Source organism: Phoxinus phoxinus (genome assembly GCF_949152265.1).
Source record: "Phoxinus phoxinus genome assembly, chromosome: 14".
NCBI lineage: Eukaryota > Metazoa > Chordata > Actinopteri > Cypriniformes > Leuciscidae > Phoxinus > Phoxinus phoxinus.
In genome coordinates, this window is record NC_136889.1 from 23,949,658 (window position 1) to 23,967,443 (window position 17,786).

The window sequence follows — 17,786 nt, forward strand, 5'->3', positions numbered from 1 at the left end:
TAGCACACTGTTTCGTTTGTTGGCTTGTTATTCTTAGTTCATAATAAATCTTATATTCTTTTATAATCATCTTTGTCTTCTGTGGATCTAAGCGATACGATTACATATACGGTTATTAAGGTATTTTAGCACGCTAGTCTCATGATAACATGTGAGGTGTTTAAGCTTTTGGGCTGCCTTGCCCTAAAGATTTCAACAGTCTTTGTAAGTGCATTATTGTAAACACAATTTTAAAATGTATTATCTCTGATAATAAACAGCATGTCAATATAGCTTAAGTTGTATTTGCCCTGAAACAATCCTCTTACATGCATTAAGCGTACAAGATCGCTGTGAAATCATTGTATTACAGCGAAGGATGTTTTATGTGTTAATAATCTTACATTGGCCTGGACAATAATTAGATAGCGAGTTCTCTCCTCATAGTTCAGCCGCTCTGCCAAAACAATGTTACCAGACAGAGTCCCAGCAACCTGCACGGTCCTGTTTGACATCTGAAACGGAGAGATAAAAAGAGAGATTGCAGTATTTTAAATAAAACATGACAGTTTGAAAGTTCAATATTCATGCATAATGTCACTAAATTAATCATTAATTACAATGAAGAACTTGAGTGTAACTGCAGAAGGTCTGTTTGATCTGAGGAAATACCGGGTCATTTGGGTTGTACTGAATGGCGTATTCAATTTGGCCGTTTGGTCCGTCATCGATATCCGTGGCTCCATTGTTTCCTGAGAAGCCGGTAAAGATGGTGGTACCGACAGGAGTGAGCTAGAGAGATATCATTAAAAAACACATGAAACAAACATCAGACACTGACTATATGCTTGTGTAACAACACAGCAACTATGCTTGTGTAACCACACAGCAACTCGTATAGGGCTCAGATGTGACCCATGTGACCCAGATTGTGTGTGTGTGTGTGTGTGTTCCTTTTGGATCCCCTTAGAAGACAGACTAGACAAGGACATAAGAGGAATAAAAAAATACAAAGAAAACGACAGAGAAAGAAAGAAAAAAACAAGGAGAAAACAACAGACAGCGAAAGTCAAAACGGAAAGAGAGAGCACAACCTGCACATATGCCTGCGCACAAATACACACACTACTGAAATTAAAATAACAGGTTAGGGTCATTCTACAGCTGCGGTAACATTTCCATCTGCCATTTTTCCTGAGTTTAACATATCAATGAAACATTTAACCTATACTGTGCTATATTAAAACATTTCTCTTATTTTTTATTTCATATAAGGTCTCATTAAACAATTTCAGATTTTTAAAACATACATTAATGATTTACCCATGGCTGGCACACTCATCTGTCAGTGGTGTTACACATAATTGAAAGGTAATAGGAACCAATTAAAGCAGTGACAGTAAATTAATAAATAAATTGATTGTCAATAATGGTGGAATATATTACAAAAAGACAAATGGTAGCATTAATCTCCAAATCACTTATGATATTTTCAAACAAATTCAAAAGCCTTTTACAAATGAGTAATTATTGCATTATCTTTAGCTAAAAAATGCTTGATTACTGGATCAGAGGATTACTTATTTGCAAATTTCTTTGGACAAGATTGTCGATCAAACAAAGTACAAGTAAGATAACAACAAAACCAAAAAATAGGGGAAAAACACAAAACTGTATTACAAAGTAGGGATTTTCAACCGTATATGTTTTTATTCAGCCATTTGAATGTGTTTCTGCTGTGACCACAATGTGCATTGTCCCATGTAATTGCATGTTACATTGAATAAATGAAGAGCTGGAAGGGATGAAGCCAAAACATTTTTTGGAAAACAACCTGACGATCTGGAGCTAATCTCATCTTGATTGGAATTCTGAGGTCAATGTCAGCATCTCTGAGGACCCGGACATACAGTATCAGTCTACAGTACACTGCCTCTGGGGATCCAAATCACCCAGAAAACCCATAAACCAAGACCCGGCCCTTGTAGATCAAAAGCAACTCACATGATCACTTCTGCTACCACTACCTGATACTTTCCCCTCTGATTTACATCACTTCACTGTATTTATCCTCCCTCTCTTTCTCATGTCACACGTAAAGGAGGAGAGAGGCAGAAAGAAAAGAATGACAGCATATTCGACTTCAAGGTGAGTAGAAAGATTGACAAGAAGCCAAGCTTTTACACACCCCCAACACGTACACGCTCGCGGAAGTTATTCAAACGTATTCCAAATAAATGAAAGCCATTACATTTAAAAATAGTCCTGATATCTGTACTTGTGGAGAGGAGGGTCAGGCGTGTGTACGCGTGCATAATTTAAAGTATAATTTTTGAGCCGATGCCAAAAGGGGATGGTTTTAGATCTGAATAACTGATGGAGCACGCCAACAGACTACACAATGACTTTATATCTTTATATGTGTCAGCTTAACTCTCTCTATGTATTGTGTGTGTGTGTGTGTGTGTGTGTGTGTGTGTGTGTGTGTGTGTGTGTGTGTGTGTGTGTGTGTGTGTGTGTGTGTGTGTGTGTGTGTGTGTGTGTGTTAAAATTGGCTAAGGGGTAGTAATTAAATGTAACAAATCATTAAAAAATGTGACCACCTTTTATTGGAAAATTAAACAACATTTTATTTAACTTTGATAATTGCCTTAATCTTTTTTTAAAAACTGAGAAGATAGTGATCAAATTATATTTGATAAAAAAAATCACCTGTCAAGTTTATAATATATATTGTATCAGCATATGAGAGGCGAATTGGGCGACTACAGGGACTCATCATTAATCATTAACAAGATCATTAATTTATCTATTGCCAAAATGATGAAAAAATTCTTAATGAGTTCTTCATGTTCTGTTCTTAATCAGTCCAGAATAGAAAATTATTGAAAATATTCAAATCAGACAAGTCAGAATCAATATGCGTAGTTTGTGCATACAAATGTAATTTAAAACCAACACGTTGAACAATGTGCACTAACCCAGCAAATGTTGGTCCCACTTTATATTAAGTGGCTTTAAGTACTATGTACTTAAAGGGGTGGTTCAGGATTTTGGACATCGGACCTCATTTTCAAGTTAGCCTGGTTGTTATTCATCAGTGGAGACAGTTTTCAAAAAAAATCATCCAGTCCTTCCAGTTGCATAGTTTGCCGATGCTAGGCTAGCGCGAGTCAACTGTATCTGTGCTAGCTTGCCATTAAAAGCAGTTTTACCCACTCCAAAGTACACCAAAAGCAAATAAATTATAACGCCAGACTGTCGATGTAAATGTCTGTTGAGAGAATAATGTTAGAAATCAAAGTACCGGTCCGGTACTCTTACATCTCAATGATCGCATTACATTTACAGGAACTAGTTTCTCAGCAGCGGCAGAATTTTACTTTGCTCCGGTTAGTAGTACTGCGCCGAAAAGTAAACACAGAACAGAAGCGCGCGCACTACAGACGGGACGTCTAGCTAGCTAGTAACGTATAGCCTTGAACAACGATATTGAAAAACATTCGATTATAAACTAAGGAATCGGCAACATGGTGATTCGTTGTGCATTTCGAAATTGTAAAAATAAACCAAATAGATGGTCATGCAAAAAGTTTCCACAAATTTCCATTGAGAGATCCAGAAAGGAACCAACTGTGGCTTCTTTCTGCTGGCTTGGACAACGAGACACCGGCAGAGACTATTAAAGTTGCGAATTTGTAGTGATTATTTTAGACCAGACGACTTTGAAAAACCCCATAATCGAAACGTTCATAAGTCACTGACAAGGAATGCAGTTCCAGCCGTCTTTCCATATGCACCAACAGCAGATGAACAGGTAATAACTTTTGTTAGGCTACTATAGCTATCTATTAAGCTAGTCCCTTCTCATAACTTATAGAATGACAATGACAGCGTTAGTGGAGATAACGTTACAGTTCAATTTCTGCCCTTTTAGTATCTATCTCGATTAGTTCTTCGTCTGTGTATTCCGGCTCATACATGTACGGTTCGTTGAATAAAACACATTCCTCGTCTCCAAAGTCTGAAACATTGGCATGGCTTTCAAACGTGGCCATAGTCCTATGTTGATTTCTTAGTGAAATATACTCTGCTTCTGTAGTGATGAGTGTCAGCGGCGGTTGCCTAGGTAACTTAATATCACTCCGCCGCTGCTGTAGACTGTGCTAATAAATACAGGGAACAAAGTGTAACTATTGCAATGCAATGAAAGGGTAGTTTGATTTCTAACATTATTCTCTCAACAGACATTTACATCGACAGTCTGCCGTTATAATTTATTTGCTTTTGGTGTACTTTGGAGTGGGTAAAACTGTTTTTAATGGCAGGCTAGCTTATACCGTTGACTCGCGCTAGCCTAGCATCGGCGAACTATGCAACTGGAAGGACTGGATGAAATTTTTTGAAAACTGTCTCCACTGATGAATAACAACCAGGCTAACTTGAAAATGAGGTCCGATGTCCAAAATCCTGAACCACCCCTTTAAATAGAAAAATAAGTACAATGTACTTATTGTGTTCATGTTTTATTGTAAAATACTTTTTCTGCTATTGAGGTGTGATACGGGTAAGGTTAGGGACAGGTGTGCTGTATGGGTAGGTTTAAGGGTGGGTTAAGGTGTAAGGTAAGGTCAACAGTGTAATTACAAATGTAATTACATAAATTAATTACCACTGTAATTACAAGCAGGAATTTTTAAAATATAAGTACAATGTAAAAACATATATGTACACAATAAGTCCATTTTTCAATTGGACTCTCTTTAGCATGCAAGTTTTTCACACAGTTCCCTGATCATTTCCATTCAATTTCAGCGAGTGAAATACAATTATTTAATATGTGTTAATTTTTAAGCACGTTATTGTCTCTGACAGAAAGCATGTTGAACCACTCAGGCCGGCATTTTCTCCCTCTTCCTGGAAAGCGGTGACGCATTCAAAATATCCGGTAGAGTGGGTTTTCCAGGAAATGGGTTTACTCTCTGAACCTCTGCTTAGTATTGTGTACATTATTTTTTGACAGACGTCGATGTTGTGATATTCAAATGATGTGGATTTATTAGACAGATGGATCGTATGGTAATAATTGTTTATTTCTTACCTGGCAAGTATTCAGTGAAGTTATTGATGCTCATGAGTGTTTTTGACGGACATGGTAACGTGCGTAAGGGGTTTTCTATTTCTATTCCATGTTTTCTATTTGGGTAATTAAAAAAACATGCTTGGGATGTTCAAAATTCTTTTTGTAGTTCATTATAAATAAAAACGGAATGAAGTTGATTTTGTGGCTTAAATAAATGAAGACTGACATTTTTGGCTTGTCAAAAAAAGTTACATTCAGCTATTGCAAATTCGTTGACTTTTGAAAATCAAGTAATTTTTTTACAAGGAAATTAGTGGTTTTGACGAAATTAGACTTTTTTTATTGTCTCTAATGACAAAAATATTTTATTTTAAACCATGAAAATGCAGTTACAAATTACTAACAAATCCCTGTTGTAAGCAATTGTGATTTTTTTTTAAAACTCTTGTTCCATTATTACCCCATAAGCAGATTATATATATATATATATATATATATATATATATATATGTATATATATATATATATATATATATATATATATATATATATATAATCATAACAGACTTTACTGTAATTTTTGATTCAGTTAATGCATCCTTGCTGAATAAAATAAATCATTTCTTTTAAAGAAAAAAAAAATGTACTGACCCCAAACTTTGGAACGATAGTACTGTATATAAATTCCCAGCTGTATATATTTTTTTCTGGTTCATTCATCACATTGCATTGCCAGATACCATACCCACAACAATGCTTTGTTGTTTTGTTGCACATTTTGTCAAATGAGGCAGGTTGTCCAGGTATCCCATGAATATAGGACATTTGCATACTATGCACATTAAATAGAAACTGAATTGACAGAGAGACAGAGAGGAAACGAGGCAGAGCATAAGTTATCAGGCCTCACCTCATTAACTGATACATAGTAACGAAGCTGCTGGAAACGAGGCGTGTTGTCATTTTTGTCCCTCACCACTATCCGTACTTCATGCAGAATAACCGTTCCCACCAGCTCATTGGTGCACTGAATCCTTACCACAATGGTGGTGATGTAACTGGGCGGCTGGAAGAAAGAACATAAAGGGGTTTATAGAATATAGAGAAACCAACTATTGTAATTGGATGCATTAGCAAATCATGAAACAAGGACCATGTGAATGAGATTTGAAAGTTGAAAACATACATACATAATAAATGGCAACACTACTCATTTGTGATATTTTCAAAAGGTATGACCAGTCATCAATAACATTAGGGTACCCAGCATTATAAACCACATTAACAATACAGCCAATCAGCAATCTCTAGCAATAAGATGCCTGTTTGTGTGTGAATACACAAGATTACATAACTGAATGTAACAATGCAAACAGGATTAATGTCAAGTCTTCTCATTTTCTTTTGGGTAAATAAGGTGTTTGGCTGCAAGTACTCAGAATGAAACAAACAGTGGAGCTTTTGAGTGAAGTGGCTGAATCCCACAAAGCCTCCTGAAGAGGACGAGCAGGAGGAAGAGGAGGGAATCTCCTGTAATCATCATCAATAGTGGCAAGAGAAGCCTGTCGCCGCCACAATGCTTTTCAGACGTGCACACGGACACATGTGTGGTGCTTTATAGAAGATTGGTGTAATGCACAGACAGGCAGTATAAGAGGGAGGAGATGAAGCACTTGTGGAAAAAGGAATGGGAGAAATCACAATGATCATATGGTGGCTGTAGGAGGAAAATCGTCTGCCTTTTCAGTCTTTTTGATGGAAGCATTGGCTGGTCTTGTACTCCAGAACAGTAAATTAAACTCTGAGAGCACAGTCGAATAAAGCAAAAAACCTTATAAAAATATAACGTCTTAATAAAAGATAAAAGCCACAGACAATCCAATTTACTCACGTTCTATGAATCTGCAATTACTGTAAATACATATAGTGCAGTCAAAAACATCTTAATAATCACCATCATCAAAATGTTTAAATATATTTTGTATACTTTTACTTTAGAAGCATGCTTGCATACGATTTTGGTAAATAATGAAACATTATTTTTATTATGAATTATTTTTAAGCATAAACCTCACACAATATTGTTATATTTATACTTAAAAAGAAAATTGTGAATTTATGAATAACAATAATAATCTAACTTATACATAATATAAAAAACAAAACAAATGTCTAAATACATTTTTAATAGAATAAATGTACTTGAGAAGCAAACTTTTTTTTTACACAAATAGTACAATTATTTTTTATTTTTTAAACATAATAATAATACTATCTATTACCATTGCAGTCATATCTGACTCTTGGCGATTCTATGGCCATCGAGACTGTCCATAAATAGTTTTTTCCAGGGTAGGTTGCCAGGTCTTTCCCCAAACCTCCCCATTACATGGCTTGGGACACACGCACGCATGCACGCACACACACACACATAACACAGATTCTTTAGCGTCTCTGATTTACCTATACTGCATGTTTTTGGATTGTGGAAGAAACCGGAGCACTTGTAGCAAACCCACACAGACACAGGGAGTACTTGCAAAATCCACACATAAAGGAATCCTGGCTCAGCCTAGACTCGAACCGGGGACCTTCTTGCTATTAGGGGAGAGTGCTACCCACTGAGACACTGTGCTGCCCAATAATAATGCTACTATTACTAATAAATTATCTTTAATTCTTAATTTCTCATGCAATTTTGCATATGTATATTTATCTTGATTTAAGGCCGTTAAAATATTTGACTAGAAAGACTAAAATGCTGAGTAAGAAAATGTTTTGTATGTGTTGTGTTGTGTTGTGTTGTGTTGCGTTGTGTGTGTGTGTGTGTGTGTGTGTGTGTGTGTGTGTGTGGGGGGGGGGGGGGGGACTTCAACCTGAATGCACACTGACTCATGGGGACTCGTGTCATTGTTGGGACCTAAATTGAGGTCCCCATGAGGAAACAAGCTTATAAATCAAGGTTTAGGGTAGGGTTAGAGTAAGGGGATAGAATATACAGTTTTTACAGTATAACCATTACGTCTATGGACAGTCCCAACAAAGATAAGAAAACAAAACGTGTGTGTGTGTGTGTGTGTGTGTGTGTGTGTGTGTGTGTGTGTGTGTGTGTGTGTGTGTGTGTGTGTGTGTGTGTGTGTGTGTCAGCCAAAGGACAACAGCAGCAATATGTTATTTTTGACAGAATGTGCTTGTCTGTTTACTCACGTCTCGGTCCAGCACTCGTCCGGTGCTGTTGAGATACAGTCTCTGCAGTGCGGGGTCAAGGATAACCCAGTAATCATAGTTGTCCAGCAGTGTCAAGGAGATGGTTCTATCTGGATCCTGAGCGCGACCGTTGATCTCCATTTTCTCCACTAGAACGGTACCTGACAGAAAGAGATTGGCAGGAAATGGTTTGGTTTCCAGGTGCATGATGGGATATTGACGTCCTCAATTAATATGCAAGTACAAGTATGAGTATGAGTCTGTGTATGAGAAGCTGATTATGTAAGAATTTGAAGGTCATAATTTCAGAATGTGTTAATGTATGGTTGGCTGAGTTTTCGCCTCTCCTCCAAGATAATTACACTTCATTTTATGCTTCAATGTGTTACAAATTATTTCAACTCTTTTTGAATCCCTGCAGAAAAAAATAAATAATCAGTCCTAACAGTGCATAAACCATTAGCTCTATTCAATTAAAGTTCCAAAAGGGCCATGCTCTACTTTTCCTTCCCAACAAAGGTCCGGACAACCAAAACAACTATGTTTGTAAATTAAATATGCATTTGCACTGGAATGAATAACATTATTTGAGATAACATTCATCTGAGAGCCAGCTTAAAGGGATAGTTCACCCAAAAATTAAAATCTTGTGCATCAAGTTCAATGGTTACTCTTTTGGCGTAAATCGATGCGTACGGCCGACTGCCGGAAGCTAGATATTTCAGTTGATAACTTTTTATCAAAACGCATCACTTCACTTCAGCAGGACCAGAAGGCCTTTAATAACCCCCGATGCGTGGAGCACTTTAATCATAAATAGATGCTCATTGATGGACTTCCAAAGACATACAGCCATTCACTCCCATTATCAAGCTTGGAAGAGCCAGGACTCTTTACTGTTAGGGGTGTCACGATTCTCCAAATCCTCGATTCGATAAAATTTTCGATTCTAAGGTCACAGTTCGATTCGATTCTCGGTTTTTACTTTTTTTTTTTTTTTAAGCACAGGTTATGCCATTTTTAGACCAAACTTTTATGCATAATAGGCTATATAACCTTTGTTCACAGTGTACCACACTACATTGTCAAATTTAAAAAATTTATTAAGAACATAATGTAACAATAACTTATATCTTCAGTCAATTGGAAACTTAAGCAAAATAACCTGCGATCCAGTTTCTCTTTTGTAACTGCAGTCTTCTTCACAGAAGATGACATTCAAGTTCACAACAAAACAAACAAACAAACAAACAAACAAACAGTTTAACAGATAAATCTATGCGTCGTGCAGAGCCACGTCTTTAAAATGGTAACACTTTATTCTCTGAGTGTACACACACACCGGCGGCGCCATTCGGCGTCTGTCCGCGGCGCCCAGCAACGGCTCGGGACCTTGTTCAAAATTAATCCTGCCGCGCCACAGAGCGCCATTCACATAGTTTTATATTAAATTTATTTTAAATTAATAAATTTTATATACATTTATATTTGTCTCAAATCGTCGTTATGACTTCACACTGTGCTGCAATATGTTTTACATTCATTTACAGAAATCAGCTGGTTGAATGAAAATTGCTGATGTTATCGGATTTCAGGATACATTCAGTTAACGGACGCTCTCTGGGATAAAGTGCTTCAGACTGCAGACTAAGCAACGTATTTAATTGTACAGTAGCCTGTGCGCGTCCGGTGTGCGATACCTCGAATTGTCATAGCTAGACGCGACGCGGCGTTTCTCGTCCGGTGTGTGCGATACCTCGAGTTGTCAAAGACGCGGCGCTTCGCTTCCGGTGTGTGCGATACCTCGAGTTGTCACAGACGCGGCGTTTCTCGTCGGGTGTGCGGCCCCCAGAGGAGGTTGACTCGCAGCATTTCAACAGGCGTGTTTTTTTCCACTTGAAAAGCCGACCGAACGTTACGGGGGCGTGGCAGCATCGACGATTCCATTTTTTTAATTCGATGATCGAGATTGTAACTTAATTTCGATGTGACACCCTTATTTACTGTATATATTTGTTTTATATACAGTAGGCTACATGTAACTCCGATTGTATTTGTCTGAAAGTTGAATGTCATATACACTTGGCTTCAGGGTGAGTAAATCTTTTTATTAAATCCCTTTAATAAAAAATGTTGAAGTGCATTTAAAAAGAGAAATGCCTATGATTATTTGTAAAAGTTTAGGATGGCAGTCACAACAATGCAAAAAGAAAGTAATAAGAAATCCTGAAAGTAGTCAAACTAGTCTCTCCAAGCATTTAATCTCTACGACAATAAAATACTGATTTCTTCTGTAAAACAAATGCTGCATTAGATTTGAAAAAAAAAAAAGTGCAAATAAGATTAAAAAAAAAGTAAATAGGCCTAATGGCTTTACACAACAGTAAAACATCGCTTGCTTGTAACTACTTGATAACTCATATTTTTCACTCTGCTTACTATAAAAAAATATAATACAAATTTGTTTTTCAGTAGTTGCACATTCACAAGTGTGACCAAACAGTTTGTTTACAAAAGTGAACCGAGAATCATGTAACACTTTGTCCTACACTAGATGCGAACGATGTGACGCTTCAAAAGCAAATAGAACCCATTATAATCAGTGATGCTGTCTACACTGGATGTGATATGACTAATCCCCAACAGTAAACTGATGCCCTGTTCTGTTTCTTACGTACTCCATGTGCTCGACCGACAACGGTTACGTCAGGTGTAGACACGGTGAAAGGCTCTCTCAGTGATTCAATTAAAAATCCACATATTACATGTTTTACATAATTCATGCTCGTCATGTCCGATGCCCATTTGTCATGACATAATACACCAACCAATCGTGATGTGCCACAACAAGTTCAAATTTCATTGGACAATGTGAATTGGAGTGGTATTTTCCCTGTCCTATTCATAAATCGGTTGAAAACAACATAGCCACTACCTGTTTTCAGTTTTTTAACAAAGGTGAAATATATAAAAGGAAAAAAATGACATAGCACTCGTATTAATGGTAAGTAGTGTTTTTTTTACCGTTGATGAAACATAGTTGGTTCATGTCCAAGTGCCATCTACAGGTCTATTACGTAAAATGTGGGCTGCAGGCTAAAGGGATAGTTCACCCAAAAATGAAAATTAGCCCATGATTTACTCCCCTTCAAGTCACTGGCATTGCAGCGTTTGACGTAGGATGCAGGCGTAGTGTAAGTTCCAGTGAGGAAGTGCAGAGGACAGAGCAAAACAAAACACCGGTCGTGAATTAGAAGTCTAACGAACCTGGTTCTTGGTAGCATATTCTCACCGGAGCGTCCTACGTCATACGCTGGAACGCCAGTCTTCTGTGGTTGTGCGTACGACAGTTAGCGGAAGTTAGAGATTAGAGTTTGAAAAGATTTTCTTACACAAACATTTTAAAAATATATATATATATGAAGACTTCAGATCAGATTACAGACATGGAGTAACGATACCCGGACTCTCTAACAATCATTGTCGGGGACTTTAACAAAGCAAATCTCTCCCGTGAACAACAAAAATACAAACAGCATGTCCCACTGAAGACAGTAATATATTGAAACACTGTTACACCCTAATAAAAGATGCATATCACTCTGTTCCATGTGCAGTTTATTATATTCCATCCTACAGGCAGAAACTGAAATCAGCTAAACCTGTAAAATAAGGACTGTATAAAGATGGACTAATGAATCAGAGCAGGAACTACAAGCCTGCTTCGACTGCACTGATGGGGAGTGTTTTTGAACCTACAGCCACCGATCTGGACGAGCTCACTGATACCGTAAGTAACATCATACATCAGTTTCTTTGAGGATATGTGCATTCCTACTAGGACATTTTTATCATTCAGTAATGATAAACCATGGTTTACAGCAAAACTGACAGCTTATTCATGCCAAAGAGGCTGCTTACAGAAGTGGGGACAAAATACTATACAACCTGGCCAGAAACACTGACAAGGGAGATCAGAGTGGCTAAAAGAAGCTGAAATAACAGGTTTCAGACAACATTCCGGCATCAGTCTGGACAGGTCTGAGAAAAATCAAGGACAATACACCAACCTCATGATCTGTGGAGAATCAATAACTGGCTGAGAATCTGAATATGTTTTAATGCCAGTTTGAAAATCCCAGTCTCATGCCCCATAACCGCTTTTATCTGCACTTCACACATACACCAACACCTCCGGCAACCCCCATCGTCCCGCCTACTGCTATTCAACCTGCCTTTATGTTCTGTGTGGAGGATGTGTGATGGGTATTCAAAAAAACAGAAGACTAGGAAAGCTTCAGACCCAGACAGCGTCTCACCTGCTTGTTAAAAAGCTTGTGCTGACCAACTGACCCCAGTCTTCATGTAGATCTTCAACAGATCACTGGAGCAGTGTGAAGTTATCTTCTGCTCCAATATCATTTCTTGGACCCCTGCTGGATCCCCTTCAGTTTGCTTACAGAGCAAACCAGTATGTGGATGATGCAGTCAACATGGGATTGCACTCCATCATGCAACACCTCAACAGACCTGGGAATTACGCAAGGATCTTATTTGTGGACTTCAGTTCGGCCTTAAATACCATCATGCCTGATCTTCTCTTAGCAAAACTGACCCAGCTCTCTGTGCCCACCCCAATCTGTCAGTGGATCTCCAGCATTCTGACATAGGCAGCAGTTAGTGGGTCTTTCCACTGTCAGGACAGTGCGAGCCAAGGTTAAAAAAAGTGTCAATGGCCTCGGACCTCAAGCACCAAGGGCAAAATCAAGTCGCGTTTCCACTGTCGGCTAGTGACCCGGCCGGTAGCTCAACACTAAAACCTTAACACACCTCCATAGATCAACATCACACAACCTTCACCATTTCACCAGCTGACTGAACGCTAACTAGATGGCAAAATGAGCATGACGGAAGTGAACGTTTGGTATTTACTTAAAGTAATTTATTAAAAATTGTGTAAAGAGTGCACATAAATCATGCTGAATCAAACTGGTATTTAACATTTCACATAAAAAGAGAACACATACCTATTCGGTTGCACCTACTTCCATTTGCGATCACAAGAATGCACAAAACAACTCCATAATGCTTTTAACTCCAAAGGCTTACACATTTAGAAAAATATTGATAAAATACCATGTTTAGGTAACATTTCTTTAGAAAGAGAGAATTTATTAATTTTCCATGAAATTATGTGATCTGAGAATGTTTGAGCAACCTCTCTCATCTCCTTATACTGTTATCCTTTAAGCTAGCTACAGCAACAGAGGGAGCTCAAAAGAAGAAAATAGGAGTTGTGAGTTATACGAGTTAACCAGAGTGCATGTTTTTTTTATGACATATGTGGATGCATTAGTCCGGTATCAACAAAGGCATAGGGAAGAGACAGATAAAATATGAAACCAAATAAATACACAGTTTTAATTATATTTGTCTATGTTCTTCAAGCAGTCTCTGGTATTTTCCATAAACATATATGAATTGCATATAAATATATGTTTGCCACATACAGAGATCAAAATCCCCATCGGTTTGGAAAGATGTTATTTCAAACACTTGCTGGTGTCTGAAAGTGAGTTTTGAGCTGAATTTTTTTTTTAAATGTCTTAAATAATGAAGTTAGTTGGTAGCCAGATATAATAGCATGGTAAATGAGCAGTGGTGTTGACCCTCTCCTGACTCAGGTAAACTCTATGACCACTACCCATTGCTTTGAACCAAGATATTCGGCGAGACAAGCCCCCCTGGCCGTGGGCACAGAAGAAGGCCCGATTAAGCCCTGGAAGTGACCGTGGAAACGCTATTGGCCCTGACACACACAAGCACCCTCATTTTTGGCCCGACATTGGAAAGTCCACAACTGCCCAGATATAGTCCTGCCCTAATCAGATATAGTAAAAGAGTACGTGTATTTAGCGTGCTGTCCGAGGGGAGGGCTCCGAGCTCGGAATTTGAAACCCAAAGTACTCCCCCTGTATCCCTGGCTGGGATAGGAACCAGCCAAAAGTGAGGAGTCCGAGTAGCGGGGAGATGCAAAAAACTGCCTGGGAACAAAGGTGAGTCAGCTATGTATATACAGTATATAGGCCTCCTATCACGCTGATTGGATAAGTACTGTATGAGAGAGTACTGAATTTTTAATTCAGTAACAAAAATTCACATGAATAAAACCATCACTTGTCATCAGAATAGTTTACTAGAACAGTCACAAGTACATCATTTCAGTAGTCAATCCCAATACCAGTGAACTTTCACTTTGGGAAACAATCTTTCTTGTTGCAATTGCATTTGGTGAGGCTAGTGGAGCAGAAACTAAACACTTCAGCTTTAACTCAATAGCAGCCTACAACCCAGATCCCTGAAAAACTCAGCCATAACAGACATCCAACGCTATCGGACATAGACAGACTCTGAGGCCCTGATGTTTACCTCCAATATTAACGGAAAGAAAATCCATGACCTGAGCGAAACCACCCGTTAGCATGTGAGCCGAGCAAAAACACACCAGCCGCGAGTGAGGGCAGATGCGAGAATCTCTGGGTAAACAGCATCTCAGTACCTCAAGCGAGAGGTCACAACACACCTGCTGTCTGTCAAAGTCACTTAAATCCCATCCCGCACCAGCTATTATCAGCTATTAGAGTGGTTAGGAATTTAGAACTGCATTAATATGTGGTTTCTGTTGGATTATTTTTTAATTCTGTTGGATTTGTCAGGGACAAGAGCACATGGATGAAACTCTATGGAAATTGGGAGAAAAATGGCTCCTTTGAGTCACGTCTGCACACTGGAGAAATCAAATGCTATTAAGAGGGATCTCACACCAGGCATGACGGAGACTCAAGGGAACGGCGTGCACACAAACATACACCGCAGACACCAAATCCAAGGAAGCTTTTCAGAAACCTTTTTACACCCTCAACCAGGTGAGAGCGTTTGCTCCGTCGCACACGTGCATGTTTTCCGCATCTATTCCTGAACAACCTGGCGGACAACATCACTAGTGGTGTTTGCTAAGGCCAAATTACTGAGTGGGCTGCTTAGGTGTGCTATTACTTGTATAATTGATTGGATTTACAATTTTGCCTGGTGGGTGATACAACTGGTGAAAATAAATTCCATACATAGAGATCAGCCTGGTGAAGCTGCTGTTGAGATGGTTGACCACCTCTCTCACCAGTTGCCCCAATTGCCCCAAACCCCTCTAAAACAAGCAAAACATACCTGCTTAATTAAACTGAAGGGTTTGGGAACAAAAAACAAATCTAATTGTGATTTCTTTTCTTTTCTGATATAGCCATTAGCTGCTCTCAGGCAGTCCATTTATAAGTGATTCTCATTACAAGTTTGGGAAGATGGTTGGTGCATGTTGCATTCCTAAATGTACATTATAAGAGACCAAAATTTAAAGCAGATGCAAAAATGAGTTTGTGTGGAGCAGCTTTTACTGTGAACCGAGCCGCTTCAAGACACTGAAAACACAGATCATGATCTGCTCGTGTGTAAAAGAACACAGTGCTGTGCTTCACTCTGAAACAGGCAATACATATTTATTTAATTAAATCACAACCTTCGCGATTTGATACTCTCACTAAACCATATTGCGATTTCAGATTTATTTCGATTAATTGTGCAGCTCTAATTGCTAAGACAAAAAACCCATCTTAGGCTGATATAAGATGCTTTTTTAGCATGTTTGAGACCCCAGCAATGCTAGTAACTATATAGCAATACACTAAAACTACTCAGAACACCTTACCAACCACATAGCAACGACCTGGCAATCACCCTTGCATCATGGTCGCGAGTTATACCACTCGTACTTTCTTTAGAAATTAGTATTCTCTGCCAACTTATTTGATGTGCTTCTGCCAGCCCCAAAAAAGTTTGTGCCAATCAGTTGAAGAAGAAAAAAAAAAAAACTGAGAAGGGACACAGTTGACAGGGAAAGCAGGTCCAATTTAAACTGAAGGAAGTGGAAGCTTATTTGAATGCAGAAATGAGCTGTCATCCTCCTGTATGTGTGTGTGTATTGTGTTTAGATGCCTCGTGAGGCTAAGCTCTATTAAAGGAGGCCTCAAGCTTGTGTGTGTGAACTGCAAGAAGGATATGAAATCCAGCACAATCGATTAGGAGAGATATCGAATTTGATGTGAAAATCCTAGAACATCACATTACCCTATTGATAAAAATCTTTGTTTGTCATCTGCCTCTGCAGAAGAGTCCTACTGTCACAAAATCATTACAGCATGGGGTTGTGTAACTGGCTTTAGCATTCAATCATTCAGGACAACTGCAAGCAATCAGATACCTCTCCATCACAGTGCAGAAAAATGTGATTATATTCAAATGACAATACAAGACTCCCCAAAGAAAGGAAATCAAATGGGTTATCTTGTTGTTTCTCTAGACACCAATGAGATTAAATGGCGACCTCATAGAAACTTTTACTTAATCCTCATCATGTTGTGTCGTTCCAAACTCAAAACACTTTCTTCTTTGAAACAAAAAAATTATGATGTTAGATGTAAGATGTTAGAAAGAATTAAGCAGCAATTTATACTTTAATCTCAAAAAACGTCATAAACTCAGCTCAGATTTGCCAAACTACCGAAGTAATTAGTAACAATAATAATAAAAAATTTTCTTCATATTTAAGTAAATCAGAGCACAAGATATCAAAGCCTGCACTGAAATATTATTATATTAATAATTTTAATAATGGTATAACTCATACTCATACATACTTATACTCTATACATGTCTTTTTAATTTCTCATAAGGAATTTTAGAAGAAACATCTGAGACAAAGATGATTCTTCAATACAACATAACTGTGAACATAGGCATACTAATTTGTATACTGTAGAACTGTATATTGTGTCCCCTCACCCTACCCATCACAGAAAACTTTCAGAATTTTTCCATTTTCAAAAAAACATCAAAAACAAGATTTCGGATATTGCCATCTTTGTTATAATATAATAACATAGTGTAGGGTTTACCTGAAGAGCGCGCACACACACACACACACACACACACACACACACACACACACACACACACACACACACACACACACACACACACACACACACACACACACACACACACACACACACACACACACACACACACACACACACACAGTCTGTGGTAGGCAGTCTAACCCCTAACCCTTAACTCTTAAATCCAGCATCTCATAAGACCTCTGAAATCTTCTGCAAGCTGTTACATGGCTGCAGACTTTGGGTTTTAAGGCTTTTCCTTCTTTCTCTTGCACATACAATGATGTGTGACTTCCTCTGTAAAGTCCCAGAGTTAAATACATCAGGAGAGGGTAATCTTATTTTGAAGTGTAAAGCTCCTTTGGGAGTTGTATGGTGCCATCTCCTCAGACCCCTAGAGGACCTGGAGCTCATTTAAGAGTTATGGTCCCTTACTGCCTGTGTGCAGGAGACTGCACGGGGAAAGTGTAAAATCATTACTGGATTTCTATACCACATTTCTGCCAATA

General features: G+C 38.3%; 1 protein-coding gene across 1 annotated transcript in view; it reads right to left on the minus strand.

Moving 5' to 3' along the window:
- Nucleotides 1-17,786, minus strand: part of LOC307010109 (protocadherin-15-like) — a 225,684-nt gene that overhangs the window by 130,875 nt on the left and 77,023 nt on the right. The window contains exons 5-8 of the mRNA XM_079634508.1: nucleotides 8,270-8,430; nucleotides 5,973-6,128; nucleotides 652-771; nucleotides 384-494 (exon numbers count right to left, since the gene is read on the minus strand). Coding sequence (XP_079490634.1) covers nucleotides 384-494; nucleotides 652-771; nucleotides 5,973-6,128; nucleotides 8,270-8,430 — 548 coding nt within the window. The remainder of the gene's footprint in view (nucleotides 1-383; nucleotides 495-651; nucleotides 772-5,972; nucleotides 6,129-8,269; nucleotides 8,431-17,786) is intronic.